Here is a 16,010-nt window from a genome sequence, read left to right as displayed (position 1 = left end):
AGATGAATAGTAGCAATGAATTTCAGCTGGGAGTGTGGCGGCTCCTGTAATCCGGCTACTCGGAGGCTGGTTGTGTTGGAGGGTCTGAGGTCGGGGGTTCCTGTTGGTACGGGATTCACGTTGACAGGGCGTCCGCACTAAGCTCGCCATCAATATGGGCACCTTTGAGGAGTCGAGGGTGGCCAGGTTGGCTAAGGAGAGGCGAACCGGGCCAGAGGGGAAACCCAGCAGCCAAAAGTCTCCGTGGCGGGCAGTAGTGGGATCGCGCCCCGGAGTGGGACCGCATCGGCAGCTTGGTCAATATGACTCGACACATAACTTTTTACACTTTTTTTCAGTATTGAAACATTAATCTTTATATATACAATGCTATGCTATCAGATTATATTATATTTTTAAGTTTATATATATTATTTGAACTCCTTCGTACGTGGGAGATCAACGGGGCCTGAATGGTGTTTGAAAGTTTTCTTTCCTTATTGTTTGGGTAAAACCGTGAGTCACGAATAAAAAGATTACGTTTCCAGATTTGTTTTCGTTGAAATAATTTTAGTCTCTCCGTAAAAATGATTGACTTTAAATTTTATTTCTCAGAAATGATAGCAAATATGTAAGTTAATAAAACATGTTTTATTGAAAGTAAATTTTAAATGAGGAAACAGTATGTTTATATGTGAAACCTTAATAGACTAATATCAAATTAAAAATTATATATCTACTTCACTTTTACGTTACTTCACTTTCCCGTTTACGTTACTTATTCAAAATGCTTTATTTTTATTATACACGTTATACGATTATACGTTCCGACCGACTATTAAATAACGCAGAACCTAATGATAATAATTATTTCTTTTTCTTAATAATAATAACTGTAAATTGTGTTCACAAAACTTTGTTTCGAGCCTGAATATTTACATAAACTAAACAGTTTCCTTATTTTGAAGTAATTAATTGTCAGAATTGTTGATTTAACGTAAATGAAATTAAATTATAAATTTATTTTCTCAACTCTTACAGAAGAATATAAATATTATTGCAACTGCAATTATATAATCCATGAAATGCTTAGAATCAAGTGTATGATTTTGTAAACGTATATTATTGCTATATCTTCTATGCAAAAACTGAAAGACATCAATGAGACACTCCTACATAATTAGAGATATAATCACTTATAAGGAATAAGTTAAATTATCGGAGAAATAATAGTTAAATTCTATTCTGTAAATGTTGATGAAAAAGACGTAATTAGTGGGACATAAAAAATGTTTATTCTTTTATTATTACTAGTTAAATATATCCTTTCATTTGCTTCTTATTGTGTTTCCCGTTCAACATTGATTTCTATGATATTTTCGAAACAAAAATGCATAGGAGAAAATATAAGGCATATATTTCCTTTCTATAATTTCTGTTTCTCTTTCTTGGCTTGTTCAGCGAGTGCTTCTAAACGATCGTACTCTGCAATTAAAGCATCAACTTCACTTGCAGAAAGAATTCTTGTCTTCGTTTTACCATTTTCTCTCGTTAATGTGGCCATTTCAACTACAATGAAAAAGGTAAGGACTTAGGATTTCGTAGATTATACTTATTACAAAAATAGATATACAAAGAAAAAAATAAATTCACCTTTGTCCGAAGACAATTTATTCATATCTAAGGTCTTCGAAAGTACTTTTATAGCTAATGCCATAGCATCCTTTAGCGTTGTTTCTCCATCCTTGTACTCTTGTTTTAATGATGACACTGCTGCAGCTGCATTATTTCCAATACAAGTTGCTTTCCATCCACCATAATTTCCACTTGGATCTGACTGATATAATTGGTATCCATAATGTTTATCCCATCCCATATATAAAATTGAAACTCCAAAAGGTCTTTTCCCACCATACTGAGTATATGCTTGTTTTACATCACAAAGCCAAGAAACAAGTTGTTCACATGGAATTGGTTCTCCATATTGCAGAAAATAACGTTGCGCTATAAGGCGCAATTCATTTGTTAATACATTTGCATCTGACGTTATTCCAGCAACAGAACAAACAACATCATCATTTAGCTTATAAATTTTTTCAGAGAAAAATACTTCATCCAAAAGTTTATTAGTGTTACGCCTTTCTGCAGCAAGTAAAATCCCATCATTTGCTAGGATACCAAGGCAAGTACCCGCATGACTAATAGCTTCCATAGCATATTCTACTTGGTATAAACGTCCCTCCGGTGAGAAGATCGTTGTACGTGTATCATACCTCCGTGCCTACAATAGAGTACTATGAATTAAATATACATAATAATAACTATTTTCATCATCTCATATCTTACATCTGTGATGTAATATTTCTCATTAGTTTTCATTCACAAACATTAAATACATTAATAAAAGTTAATAAATAAAATACAGCATTATTCTGATCACATATAGATGATGAAGTTCTAACCTACATATTCTATTAATGAAAATAATACAAATTAATAACGAGGTATTTTAGTCAAATCTTTTACTTAGGGCAGAATTGAATTGAATGCGTTCATATGATCAAAATATAATTCAATACTAACAAAATTAATTATTCTGTCATTGTTATATAGAGAAGTTTATTATTGTCTGATGACAGTGCAATTTATATAACCTAGTCGGCATTATCCCATAAGAAAATTGATGAAAATAAAACAATATTATGAATAATAATCATAACATAAAAATTAAATAAACTTATATAATACTTACCATTATGCGGAACTTTTGTTAGTATAATTACAACACTTTAGAATATAGAATTGAGAGTTGACTCTGTAAGCATACAATCACATACAATATACAAGACTTGACAAGCCTCTTACTCACAATCAGTGTTGCAAGATTCGAAGATTTTCTATCTCAGCGCCGTCGACGGTGGAGTGATGAACTTTTAGTAACTTGCCATGAGTTTATAGACTGTATCAGTAATGCTCGATCGAAGACGGAAGTGCAAGAATTTTTTACCGCTGCTACTTCATATCTTTCAGAAAAAGACATGCGAAAAATACAAGTCGAATATCGCGCCACATGTTTCAGATGGAGCGCCAGGTGTACAGATGCGCGAAAAGAGTGAGACCACAAGCACTACAAATCGTCAGCTAATCATGAGCACAGCAATTCGCTGCATTGTTTCAATTCAAGAGAATTGAGAGATTGTTTACTCTTGACCGCAGCTTGCTAAGCAATCAAAAATGAGGTAAGAAATTGCTTTGCACTCTGATTGGTTGACGATTCACTGCGAATTAGATCTCGTTTTCTTTTTGAGAAATCTGTGCGGAGCTGGTTGCGCAGTAAAATGATAGTGATATGCCAGATACGCGCGCCAGCTTATTAAGGAGTAGGGAATATTAGGGAGGGAGGAAGGAAAACGTGCAGGATTACAAAGATTTGTCAATTGTCAGTGTCATAGTATCATATTAACTCATGACATTTTTTTGTATGAACCAAAGAAATAATATATTTCCTTAATTTCTTTTATTTTACAATCCACACGAAGTCTTAATAGAAAAACTGATATGTAACCTTTAAAAGTGATACACAAACTAGGTTAAGATTGCATTCTTTTGTTATGTAGTTTATATGTATTCTGGTTGGAATCTAAGCTTCTGAATTTTTACAATCGTTTTTAACTGTTGTTGACAGTCTTGTTTGGTATAAAACAACACTAGATTTAAATCAATAAATGTACAATAATGAGGACTAGAAAAACATTTGCAATACTTGGTGCAGGCTTAATATTGGGTGGTTGCGTGATGATATACTTAATGATGGATCTAGTACTTTTTCCACCTGGACAAGGACCTAAACTTTCTGTAAATGATGTAAGTCTATGATAAATATAATACATACCATATAATGTATATTAATTTTAAATAAAATTTCATATCTCATATTTTCAGAATCAATGGTTACATTTTGAGAATAGATTAGCAAAGTTAGAGAAAGATTTCAATAAGCACCACGAAGTCATGGATGCTTTACGTGAAGTGGCTGAAGCAAAACATTTTGTCCCTATAGCTCATTCCATAAATCGGTATAATCAATCCTTATCTTCAAGTTCCTCCCATTTAGGAAAAGTACTTACATGTAACTTTAATATACAGAAAGTACCAGAAGTAGATATACAAATGCTAGAAATATATAGACAACTCGAATTTGATAATATCGATGGTGGAGTTTGGAAGCAAGGATGGGATATTACATATGATGATAAACAATGGCATCCAAACAGAAAGTTGAAAGTTTTTGTAGTTCCACATTCTCATAATGATCCTGGATGGCTCAGCACTTTCGAGAAATATTATACACTACAAACTCGAAATATCTTAAACAATATGGTACCAAAATTAGTAGAGGATAGAAGACGTAAATTTATTTGGGCAGAGATATCATTTTTTCAGCTTTGGTGGGAGGATCAATCAAAAACAACTCGTAATTTAGTCCGACGTTTAATTCATGATGGTCAATTGGAAATTGTATCAGGAGGGTGGGTCATGCCAGATGAATCTGTATCTCATTGGATTGCTCAACTCATGCAACTTACTGAAGGTCATCAATGGTTAAAACATAATTTAGGTTACACACCAAATTCAGGCTGGGCTATTGATCCCTTTGGTCTTTCTCCAACTATGCCATATCTCTTGAAAAATGCTGGACTAGAAAATGTATTGATACAAAGGGTACATTACTCGGTTAAAAAAAAATTGGCCAGAGGAAAAAATTTAGAATTCCGTTGGAGGCAATTATGGGACAATAATGGATCAACAGAGATTTTCACTCATGTTATGCCATTTTATAGTTACGATGTACCACATACTTGTGGCCCAGACCCAAAAATATGTTGTCAATTTGACTTCTTTCGACTTCAAAGTTTTGGATTGACCTGTCCATGGAAAATATCTCCACGCACTATAACTAAAGCAAATGTTGCTGAAAGAGCTGCTTTATTACTAGATCAATATCGAAAGAAAGCTCAACTTTTTAAGACTGATGTGGTACTAGCACCATTAGGAGATGATTTTAGATATACTCAATTTACTGAATGGGATGCTCAATATATTAACTATCAGAAACTGTTTGATTATATGAATAAAAATGAACAATTGAATGTGCAAATTAAATTTGGAACGTTAAGTGATTATTTTGATGCAGTTAAAGAGAAGCATAATTTGAGTGACTTTCCTACTTTGTCAGGAGACTTCTTCACATACGCTGACAGAGATGATCATTATTGGAGTGGATACTATACTACAAGGTATATATAAAAATGTCCATTATCAAAGATTTCATCATATGTTAATTAAATATATTTTAGACCTTTTCACAAACGATTAGACCGTGTACTATTGAGTTTACTACGAGCATCAGAAATATTAAATACTATAGCTTGGACTAAAAGCAATGACAAATTAGTGGAAGGAACTCTTGCTCAACGACTAAGCAAGGCAAGGATGTGGCATTCTTTGTTTCAACATCATGATGGTATCACTGGAACTGCTAGAGATGAAGTAGTCATAGATTATGCTAAGAAGATGATAATGGCTTTAAACAATTCTGCTCATGTACTTCAACAATCTGCAATACACTTATTAAAAACTCCTCCAGAATCTACAGTAGATGTAGAAGCTGTGCATATAACACTTGATGAGTCCAGGTGTGGAAAAACTTTAAAATAATTTAAACATTTGTATTTTTCTATACGCATTACTATTAATGCATAAAATATTTACTTTTTGATAGATTACGTCATACCAGCGCCGGAGACAAACATGTACTAATATTAGGAGATGAAGATCCTTCCAAGAAAGTTATCTTGTACAATTCTCTTCCAAGGCAAAGAACGAAAGTACAAACCCTAGTTGTATCAACTCCATATGTCAAAGTCACTGACCGCATGGGTCAACCAGTCCAATGTCAAATTTCTCCAATTTGGATTGGTCCTGCTGCATTAACTGCAGCTAGATATGAGTTATCGTTTCTAGTAACTGTACCAGGATTTGGTATTGCAACTTATATAATTCATGCTCTACCTAAAACTTCATTTCCATTGTATGATACCTTTTTCTTATCTAACTATCTTTGTATATGTTTAATTACTCATACTGATCTTTTACATTGCATACAGAGAAGTACACCTTGCTAATGTGACCGTTTACAATACGGATATCAATCTTCATAAAATACCAGGCTTTGATCAAATTCAGGTAGTATCAAGTGCCCAAGAATTCTCAATTACTCAAAGACCGGACTTCTCTGCATCATTCGGTAAATCTGGCCTTTTGAAAGCTTTAAAAGTTGGTAATACTACATTCCCTGCTCACATGGAATTTGTTAAGTATGGGACCAGGGGTTCTGGTAAAGATAAAAGTGGAGCTTATTTGTTTTTACCTGACAAACCAGAACCAGACTTAGTATTTACAGATAATAAGTGTATTATACATTTGATAACTGGGCCCATCGTCTCTAAAGTATTTGTAGAATTAGCCCATGTACGCCATACTTGTATATTGTATAATTCACCTGGTAGCGATGGGCTTGGACTACATATACTTAATGAGGTCGATATATCAGAGACTCAAAATTACGAACTTGCTATGAGATTGAATACAGATATAGCTTCGGGAGATCAATTTTTCACTGATTTAAATGGACTTAATGTAAGTATCAAGGTATCATCGTTCCATTAGAAACGTAAACATAAGAATTAGTAACAATATATACATTTTTTTGTTTAGATGATTAAGCGTCAAAGATTTCCAAAACTTCCTATTCAAGGAAATTACTATCCAATGGCATCAAGTGCGTACATAGAAGATAAAAGAGCAAGATTAACGGTGGCAACAGCACAACCATTAGGTGTAAGTTCCATGGAATCAGGGCAAATTGAAGTAGGTACCTTGTTATCCATTTAGACATAAGTGTAGCTAAAATCACTATAAAATCTATACTGGAATATAGATAATGCAAGACAGAAGACTACTTCAAGATGATAACAGGGGATTAGGTCAGGGTGTCACTGATAACCTATTAACAAATCACTGGTTTATGTTCATCCTTGAAAAAAGAAAATCTTCGTGTCAATCTCCATCACCACCGGCAAATCACCCAGCAGGATTATTATCGTTATATGGTCATTTAGCTTCAGAAGAACTGCTGCATCCAATAATTGCAATGCATCCTCAAAATATTGTAGGATTTGATTTAAATGCGTTTTTTTCACCACTTCGCTATGATCTTCCTGTAGATTTAAATGTTGTGAGTTTTAGAGTGTTCCCAATACCTGATGGAGCTGGTAAAGGTATTGGAATGGTTTTACATCAAGTAGGTTTAGACATGTGTTGGAACGATAATTCTTATCAGCGATACTTTAACATCTCTGAATCAGGAGAAGTCGATTTAACTAAGCTCTTTAATTACGTAGATGATTGGGTTATAAGCCAAGCTCCTCTTACATTCCATAATGTAGGGCCATCTTTGAAATCACCGATTGTCAATTTATGTCCACACCAAATATTACCAATTTTGTTTCATAAAACGCAATCGTAAATTTAAAGAGAAATTAGTTCTTTATTTTTGTATAGTTTGATACAAAACTACTCTTTTTTCTTCATTACTGATCCACTGTCAACGGCCTTACTCACAATAACATAGTGCAATAGATCAGATACAGGTGGACTAGTTTTGTCCAGTTTATACCTACGGCATAAGCATATTTACTTGAGCATAACTAGATTGTTTACAATATGCTTTGTACAGTAAAATAGCATAATCTAAAATTTATATTGCCTAACAATGATTTATAATATTTCTCAAATTAAATGTAAGTAAATCTGAATAATGAAATTATAATTTTTATTCGATGACACTGTGCCGTATCAAGAAATAAATTACGAAAAAAAGATTTTTCTTTATGAAAAACTTTCACTATTTAAAAAGCAAATATTTTGTTTTTTATAAAGCTTAGACTTGACTGACAGACTATTCCTTTACTTGCATTTTGTCTTTCGCTAACTACATATTTTATGTGGACTGCCCACAGGCATGTGCCCATAGACAATTGTCCACCAGTCTACATTAGACATAAGAAGTATTTATTTGACATAAGCATAATTATATGAATAGAAATACTTAATTACAAAGTAAAAATATACTTTCATGCTAGTCGTATCAATATCCTAATAAAAATGTAACTTTTTTACATTTACAGTACATGTATATTATATTATGGAACATTAAAAAATCTTGTCATAAAATTGGTGTATATAAACTATATCCTTATCATACTTATTAAACTTTTTGTAATTGCAAAATAAATATATTTACCCAAGAGAATAAAAGAACTGCATAGCGGAAGGATTATGCTTGAAAACAGTTAAAACTACTTTTTGCATTCTATTCTGCAATGCCATAGATTCAAGGATGGATAGCATGAATTGACCAAGTCCCTTTCTTCTTACTGCTAATTCCAATTGTATTTCATAACTGCATTTAACAAAATTTCTATTTCACCTTTTCATAGCTTAAGCAAAAATATATGTTAAAGTCTACATACCAATAGAGTACTTCTTCCCTATGATCTATATCAAATCGAAAATGAGAAAATCCAAGAAATTTATTATTTGATGAAGCTACTAAATACCAAGCTGCTGGCTCTGTTAATTCTTGTTTCTTTGCAACTGGATCCCATCCCCAGTCACATTGTTCATACATGGTTTTCATATTACGTTCCATAATGTCAAATATCCAAGATAAACATTCTGCAGTTGCATGTTTGGCTCTCATGCAAGAGATGTCGATAATTTGATTGTCCTTTGTTACATACTTGTGAAAAGAAGGTAAAGATTCTAAAGGATTTATTACAGCATTTGCTTTGTCAACTAATTGTTTTGCAGTAGCTTCTTTTTCTGCTAAAAGCTGACGTCTTGTTTTTCTTTTCTATAGAAAAAAGAACATACACATGTATGAATTCGAAATCAATACATTGAGCTCAGAATTAATATGTATAATACCTTCATTATATTTATATTTCCCGCATATTTTAAAAGGATTATATTTTTAGGTTATATTCTTCCTTCAAATAATCTTTCTGACCTATGAAAAGTGAAAACGTTCAAGTTAATTTCGTATTCAGACTCCATAGTTTCTTTACATGTACATTATGTACATAATTAGTTTTTAAACGTACGTTTACATAAGTATAAAATACTAAAACTATGTTTATAATATTATAAACAAACACTTATTTTCATAAAAGAAATCTTTTCTCTGATTAATACAAATTGTGCATTAAATCTTAATGTATATTAAAAAAAATCTAAATAGATAGATAAAAAACATCTTATGTACCGTCGAAATTTATTATATGATTCAACAGTGCGATGAGCCCTTTGCAGCCCTTTATGCATGCGTTTCACTTTGAACCGATTTACATTAAAAGTAATGTACATATGTACATATACATATGACACAGGACGCAATGCAACAGTGTTGTTTCTGTTGCATTATATATTCTACTTTATGCATGTACTTTTGGGCATTAATATGTGTGTATACTAGTGTTATAAATTTGAACTGAAAAATTTCAGAAAAATCTAGTTCGTTCGATAAAATTCTTTTACGTAAATACTAGCGTATTGTTATAAGTGTGTAAGAACTCAGATGATGACCAAATAATATCAACTGGTTGGCAGCAGATGCATTTTTGCACTTTATCGTTAGTGTCCCCTAAAAAATGTCTTTATTTAAATTTATTGTGCAATTAAAATTAATCATGTACAATTTTTTCCTTTCTCTTCAATGTATTCATTTATTTTTTTGCGGATATAGGTTAAGTAACTTTCAATTAGTCGCGTATGTATTACGTATTTTTTCTATTTGTATTACCATCAACATCAATATCTAACATATGTTGGGTAAGGATGAATTAATTAGTGATTGCTAAATACAGTAACATTGATAAGTATTTTCATAAATCGTATAAATTCATCTATTATTGTAAAATCTTTATATTCATACGTGCATGCCTTATATATATATATATATATATATATATATATTTCATTGTCAGTATAAGAAGTAGCATTCATAACAAATGCTATTTTTATTTTATTTCAGATATTGTAATTAAAGATTGAGGAATGGCTGAAAATGCTTCTTCATCAAATGTAGAGGAAAAGACTACTTCCTCAGCTATGACACAGTGTTATGAAAATTATATCATAGTTGATGTTGGTGCCAACCTTACAAATAAAAAATATAGCAGAGATTTAGATAGTGTAATTCAAAGAGCAAAGGATGCTGGTGTACAGAAAATTATGGTAACTGGTGCAAGTATTCGATCTAGTAAAGAAGCATTGCGATTGACAAGAATATATCCTGGTACTCTTTATTCTACTGCTGGTGTGCATCCTCATGATGCTAAATCATGGGAAAATCCAGACACTTTACAAGAACTTGAGAGTATAGCTAGCAATCCTGAATGCGTAGCAATAGGAGAATGTGGTTTAGATTATAGTCGTGATTTTTCTGATCCTGAAACACAACGTGCAGTGTTTCATAAACAAGTAGAACTTGCGAGTCAATTAAATAAACCACTAATAATACATGAAAGAGGAGCTCAAGCAGATGTTTTAGAAGTTTTAAACCATTATAAGAATTGTTTACCACCAGTTTTAATTCACTCCTTTATTGGAACTGCAGGGGAAGCTCAAGTATATTTAGATCACGGCTTTTATTTAGGGATTACTGGATATTTGTGTAAAGATAAATCTGATAGTGGAATAAGACAATTACTAGAAAGGGGAATTGCACCTTTAGAAAGAATATTAATAGAAACAGATGCTCCATTCATGTATCCTAATACTAGAGCTAGTAAACTACCCGCACATGTTAAAGATGCTCTTACCGAACGATCTATGACATTTCTTCATCGTTATTGTACTTTTCAACGTAATGAACCATGTGCCTTACCAGCAATAGTGGAAATGGTAGCAGCATTTATGCAAATTACTCCGGAAGAAGTTGCTTTAGCCACTGCTTTCAATGCTTTGAAATTGTTTGGCTTGAATCAGTAACATTAAAAATTACTTTTCATCTGAAGATGGTGCTATTTGGTGCTATTTAACAGCTGGGTTATTCGATTAAGAAAATATTGCCTCTTTCTATGTTAAAAATTATCATTTGTGTGTCTGTACAAGTGTACATCTTACAATAACAGTAACACATATTAATATTGTTACAAAACAGCAATTGTGACAAGTAGTTCGTATAAAATTTTTACTTTATTTATATGTTAATAGATTTTGCCTTTTATATATGTTATTCATATATTTATACAACAATACTCGACTACTTATTAAAATTATTATCACATATGAAACATTTCATTTATTATGGTATAATAGATGTTTTTTAAGAATGTGTATGAAATACATAAGAGACCGAAATCGTATAACTTTATTGTTGATGTTATATTTTCGTATAAATAAATTGTTACACTGATGTACAATTTGTAATAGATTTATTTTAAACTTAAGATCCCAATGTTTCAATTGTTTACGAAATTTCACTAAAAATATTACATAACTACATTTCCCAGCTACTTTATTTTGCAATTACTATATTTACAAAGTATTCAAATTATAATAATTTATAAAAGTGTGAATTAATACAAATATCAATTCCATATATAATAAATACAAATGATTTTTCAAAACATGTATTTTTATTAATTATTTTACATTGAATACTAAACTAATTCGTTATTGCATTATTGTGTAACGTTAAAAGATCGTTAAGTGATTTTTGAAGATATGATTTCTTTTCTGTTTCGCTTAATATGTACCACTTAAGTAAATTTATGGAAACAATGCTACATTCTGTTAATGCTTTTAATGAGGCAACAGTTGTTTGCCATATACTATGTTCTTGTTTTGAATACCTACGAGTTAATGAAACTGGCACGGTTAAAATAAATATTCTGTAAAAAAAATATATATATTTTATGTGACAAACAAATTTTTATACAAATTTTGTCAATACATTTATACCTGCGACATTCTGTTGGAACTACTATATCCTCAGCATATGTAGTATCATCATAATCATTAGTAGTCAAGAATGTACCATCTGATTGTAATATAATAACGTGATCTACAATAGCAAAATTACAAAATCAATTATCATTAAAATTTGTTTCAACTATTATTATATATTATTATATAAAAATGTATTATTTTCTTACCAATAACATGTCCAAGTTTCGTTTTTATATCACTTTTTATATACATATTGTTTCCTATTATTTTTTCTAAATAACTTTTTAAGGGAAGAGTATTCCGTTTTCCTATGTGTTCTAAGATATAATCAATCATATCCTGACCTAATGCAATTTCTTGATACTCTGGGTGCAGAGTTTTAACATACTGATGTATTTTTAAAATATTAAACAGTGTCATTTTTTGTTGAAGATTGTAGTGATTGCAATAATATAAAGTAAAAATTTTTTCAATTAGTTGCTCATTATAACAACCTAATGAAAGCAAATGTAAAGTAATTGATACTTTAAAACTAAACAACAAATCTTTATTCATGGCATACTTCAATATCAGTGGCTCTAGTGTATTCCAGTAGATTGATTTATAAGAGCAAATGTTCATGCCTTTTAGAATATTTAACATTTCATAGGGCAAACAATCTATTAATATATTTAGATCTCCAAAGCATTTTTTTGCTATATGTTTTATAATATTTGTATTACCAAACTGTATCATGTTCAATTGAGTCAAAATTTGAATATCTTCGTAAAAACTTTTATTATTAAGCACAGCACTTTCACATAGTGCATTTATCAGATGTTCAAAATAAAAATCGTCTGCTATACTAAAAAGAAAAATGTAACATAAAAACAGATTTAATAAATTAATAAATTCATTAAAATTAAATATAATTCAATTATTTAATACTTACTGCTTTTCCATAATTGTACGAATTTGACATAGTAAATATTGTACTGTAGAAAATGTTAATGTTTTGTAATTTCTAATTATTACATTGTTTACTTTGGTTAACAAAAATTTGTGAGGTATAGTTAATTCTGGCATGTAAGTTAATCCATGATAAATTTCTGCAACTTCTGTTATTTTTATGTTTTCTTTACTACTACTCAATTTATTAATAATATACACAATTGATCTTTTGCTTTCTATGTTGTATGCAAATCTAAGAACATGTATCAAGTATTTATAATTCAGTTCATCAGGTGTAGCATCTATTTTATTGATGAAGGATAGTTTTAAAGCTACCAATAGAACCTTTGTTAATTCTGTTTCATTCTGATTATTCAACATATTATGTGTTTTCATTATTTCTGCAATTGTTAAATCATTTATATGTGATTTCAGTAATTGTAATAATGTCGTAATTACTTCAGTATCACTTGAAACATTCAAAGAAAATAAGTATTTTAATGTTTGTAAAATGTTACGTGTGTCGAAATTTCTTGCACTTCTTTGTATTATTTCACACATAAGTACAAAGTTTGTAGAATCCTTTATATCATGACTCAATTTCTTATCTATTGATTGTTGAAATTTATTCATATAATTTATTATTTCAGACAAATTATTCATTTGCTTATCTTGAATATTTTCAATAGGTTTTGTTAAAATATCCTTTTGATTTTGTAAGTTTTGATCTGCTGAAACACCTAAAAGACAAAATGAAATCAGCAAAAAGACGAAGAATTAAATAATAATAGTACAAAGTTTTACCTTGTACAGAATTTGTACATAACTTAGCTACATAATTAGACAATTTCGTCCTGTTATATAATTTTAATGAATTATTTATTGATCGTATTACAATTTTTTCTATCATGTTCTTTATATTACAAATTTATTCTTGTACACAAAATTTAATATTGTCAAATGAGAAAAATGTTTATAGATACGTATGCAAAATCATTGATCACATGTGTACATATGCACCAGTATGTTCCATAGCTTACATAATACTGTCATAGAATAGAGCAACAGTGTCTTTGATGCGTTTACGGTGTTCCCTCTAGCGTACGGTCTTTGAAACACCGTAAACGGCAAATTCAAATGACAGAATTATGATCGTCAAATGTTAATCAACGTTACGTTCAATGAGAATGGCACAAAATGTAAACAGAACGTTCATTTGATCAGTGCTGCTGTTGCAGCTGAGTGGCTGTTAGACGACGATGCTCAAGGACAAATTTTAGAGGTCCCTCATCAAGGGCCCTTACATGCAGAGTAGCCTCATGTAGAATGGCCCGAAATTGTTTCGCAATTCGAAAATTGGGGGTTCCTGAGATCATTTGAAGTAACATTTTCCTTAGCGAATATGCAATCCGCGGCATTGTTTATGAGTTATCAACGAATAACGCTGACCAATAAAAGGTGAGCTCGGCTAGTGCGAGGCGGCCCAATGAACGGTTGCACGAAGTCCAGTTCCGCTTATTGGCGTTATGTAAACCGCCAAAAGATTCTATGAATGGGATTTAGAGTTAGAGTGTGCATTTTGACAACAATAATGTATTGAGTATTGAGTCATTTTCTGCGGTTACAATCAATGTCCTGATCAGAAACGCATAGAAATACTAGTTACACATTAGAAAAAGGTAAGCGTTGCTAACCACAACTAATAACATTGTATAAATAAATAAACTGTCATCGCTACTGTCAAGACGTTGATAAATCTTATCATCTTCTCCGATTTAACGAAAAAGGTAAATTTATTCAAATAATAATTATTAATATGTCGAATATTAAAAGAAGCGTGATTATGGAAAATAATAAAGAGCGATTGAAAGAATTATTCAGTTTAATGGACAGCGATGCTGATGGTTATTTAGATTATCATGAAATGAAAGCTGTATTAAAAGCTTTGGGTTTTACAATTAAAAAGTCGTATGTTCTAATGATTATGCGAATGTATGATAAACACGAGTATAACAAAATTAGTTTTGACGACTTTAATTATGTTGGTACGTTTAATAGAATATTAGTTAAATTAATTGTAAAAGTGTTTATACAAATCTATTGTGTACTAATTAATTTCTTTAAATTTTAACTTTGTGCAGTGTTAGAGAAATTAAATAAACGAAGTTATCTAGATGAATTAAAATATGCATTTAAGATTTTTACAAATAATTTTGTGTATGATAAAATAACATTAGAAGATTTGCAAAGAATTAACAAGAAACTTGAATGTAACTTGACAATTGAAGAAATGAGACTTATGATCAAAGAGTTTGATTTGGACGAAGATGATTCTAGTAAATAAATTTTAAATTAATGAACTTAGTGTAATTTTCATGTTTTACTTTATATTACAAAAATATAAATAATAATATAACATCTGTTTATGATTTCAGTTAATGAAAGCGAATTCATTGAAATTATGATGGATTTTGATATTTGAATGATTTTGTTCTGTTGTAAATCAAATTTATTAATATTGTCACAATGAATTTTGGAGTCAACTGGGAAGAGGAACATCGCCGTACATTGCTAATAAGCAATGCAGCATTGGAATCCTCGACGCAATCAATTGCTAGATCTCAAGCAGTTGCAGTCGAAAGTGAAAATATAGCAACTGAAGTAATATCTGAGTTGAGTGAACAAAGAGAAAGATTATTGAGAGCAAAAAGGAGATTATCAGAAACAGATGAAGAATTGAATAAAACCAAAAGAATATTAAACATTATGCGAAGGCGTGTGTTAATGAACAAGTTTGTATTAATTCTAATAATATTGTTGGAAATAACTATCCTCGGTATTACAGTATATTTAAAATTTTTTCATTCATAATATAATGTATTAAGTATTCCAAGTATTGTATTTGTACATTGTGTGTATATACATATATTTCAAATTTTATTATTAAAATGTCGCAAGGAATTGTATATATTGATACAATAAAGTAATTCTTAGGTCCATGAGTAGTGCAATTTAGAATTCAT

General features: G+C 30.7%; 7 protein-coding genes across 13 annotated transcripts; 4 read left to right on the top strand and 3 right to left on the bottom strand.

Annotated features, from left to right (window-relative positions):
- Positions 1-1,251: 1,251 nt before the first annotated feature.
- On the bottom strand, positions 1,252-2,890 carry Prosalpha3 (proteasome alpha3 subunit). The gene is made up of 3 exons (XM_076525856.1): positions 2,732-2,890; positions 1,633-2,260; positions 1,252-1,548 (listed from the first exon to the last, which is right to left on the bottom strand). The coding sequence occupies exons 1-3, from the start codon at positions 2,732-2,734 to the stop codon at positions 1,406-1,408; spliced, it is 774 nt and encodes a 257-aa protein (XP_076381971.1). The 5' UTR covers positions 2,735-2,890; the 3' UTR covers positions 1,252-1,405.
- A 453-nt stretch (positions 2,891-3,343) lies between these two features.
- On the top strand, positions 3,344-8,274 carry alpha-Man-IIa (alpha-mannosidase 2). Of its 2 annotated transcripts, XM_033476858.2 has the most exons (8): positions 3,344-3,568; positions 3,665-3,843; positions 3,922-5,276; positions 5,337-5,675; positions 5,762-6,070; positions 6,147-6,678; positions 6,757-6,909; positions 6,980-8,274. In XM_033476858.2, exons 2-8 carry the CDS (start codon positions 3,715-3,717, stop codon positions 7,565-7,567), a joined length of 3,405 nt encoding a protein of 1,134 aa, XP_033332749.2. In that variant the 5' UTR covers positions 3,344-3,568; positions 3,665-3,714; the 3' UTR covers positions 7,568-8,274. The 2 variants fall into 2 exon arrangements, with proteins under 2 accessions (XP_033332749.2, XP_076381962.1); XM_076525847.1 differs by lacking the exons at positions 3,344-3,568; positions 3,665-3,843 and having other exon boundaries at positions 3,925-4,055; positions 4,126-5,276.
- Positions 7,569-9,520, bottom strand: Naa40 (N-alpha-acetyltransferase 40). Of its 2 annotated transcripts, none has more exons than XM_033476862.2 (5): positions 9,368-9,520; positions 9,031-9,112; positions 8,574-8,956; positions 8,345-8,503; positions 7,569-7,717 (listed from the first exon to the last, which is right to left on the bottom strand). In XM_033476862.2, the coding sequence occupies exons 2-5, from the start codon at positions 9,034-9,036 to the stop codon at positions 7,615-7,617; spliced, it is 651 nt and encodes a 216-aa protein (XP_033332753.1). In that variant the 5' UTR covers positions 9,037-9,112; positions 9,368-9,520; the 3' UTR covers positions 7,569-7,614. The 2 variants fall into 2 exon arrangements, with proteins under 2 accessions (XP_033332753.1, XP_076381972.1); XM_076525857.1 differs by lacking the exon at positions 9,368-9,520 and adding an exon at positions 9,207-9,342.
- On the top strand, positions 9,076-11,528 carry LOC117224145 (3'-5' ssDNA/RNA exonuclease TatD). 3 transcript variants are annotated; one of them, XM_076525853.1, is made up of 2 exons: positions 9,076-9,202; positions 10,136-11,528. In XM_076525853.1, exon 2 carries the CDS (start codon positions 10,159-10,161, stop codon positions 11,092-11,094), a length of 936 nt encoding a protein of 311 aa, XP_076381968.1. In that variant the 5' UTR covers positions 9,076-9,202; positions 10,136-10,158; the 3' UTR covers positions 11,095-11,528. The 3 variants fall into 3 exon arrangements, with proteins under 3 accessions (XP_076381968.1, XP_033332751.1, XP_076381967.1); XM_033476860.2 differs by lacking the exon at positions 9,076-9,202 and adding an exon at positions 9,522-9,734; XM_076525852.1 differs by lacking the exon at positions 9,076-9,202 and adding an exon at positions 9,747-9,933.
- Positions 11,529-11,725: 197 nt separating this feature from the next.
- On the bottom strand, positions 11,726-14,041 carry LOC117224272 (uncharacterized). The gene is made up of 5 exons (XM_076525850.1): positions 13,792-14,041; positions 12,989-13,727; positions 12,264-12,901; positions 12,070-12,172; positions 11,726-11,999 (listed from the first exon to the last, which is right to left on the bottom strand). The coding sequence occupies exons 1-5, from the start codon at positions 13,895-13,897 to the stop codon at positions 11,774-11,776; spliced, it is 1,812 nt and encodes a 603-aa protein (XP_076381965.1). The 5' UTR covers positions 13,898-14,041; the 3' UTR covers positions 11,726-11,773.
- Positions 14,042-14,495: 454 nt separating this feature from the next.
- On the top strand, positions 14,496-15,989 carry Vti1b (Vesicle transport through interaction with t-SNAREs 1b). Of its 3 annotated transcripts, none has more exons than XM_033476911.2 (2): positions 14,496-14,666; positions 15,423-15,989. In XM_033476911.2, the coding sequence occupies exon 2, from the start codon at positions 15,514-15,516 to the stop codon at positions 15,856-15,858; it is 345 nt and encodes a 114-aa protein (XP_033332802.1). In that variant the 5' UTR covers positions 14,496-14,666; positions 15,423-15,513; the 3' UTR covers positions 15,859-15,989. The 3 variants fall into 3 exon arrangements, with proteins under 3 accessions (XP_033332802.1, XP_033332800.1, XP_033332801.1); XM_033476909.2 differs by having other exon boundaries at positions 14,502-14,774; XM_033476910.2 differs by lacking the exon at positions 14,496-14,666 and adding an exon at positions 15,184-15,323.
- On the top strand, positions 14,772-15,331 carry LOC143260452 (uncharacterized). The gene is made up of 2 exons (XM_076525858.1): positions 14,772-15,032; positions 15,129-15,331. Exons 1-2 carry the CDS (start codon positions 14,804-14,806, stop codon positions 15,329-15,331), a joined length of 432 nt encoding a protein of 143 aa, XP_076381973.1. The 5' UTR covers positions 14,772-14,803.
- Positions 15,990-16,010: the final 21 nt, after the last annotated feature.

The sequence above is a fragment of the Megalopta genalis genome, chromosome 13 (assembly GCF_051020955.1).
Source record: "Megalopta genalis isolate 19385.01 chromosome 13, iyMegGena1_principal, whole genome shotgun sequence".
Taxonomy (NCBI): Eukaryota; Metazoa; Arthropoda; class Insecta; order Hymenoptera; family Halictidae; genus Megalopta; species Megalopta genalis.
Note: the sequence above shows the minus strand (reverse complement) of the source record. Positions and strands in the feature narration are given on the sequence as shown.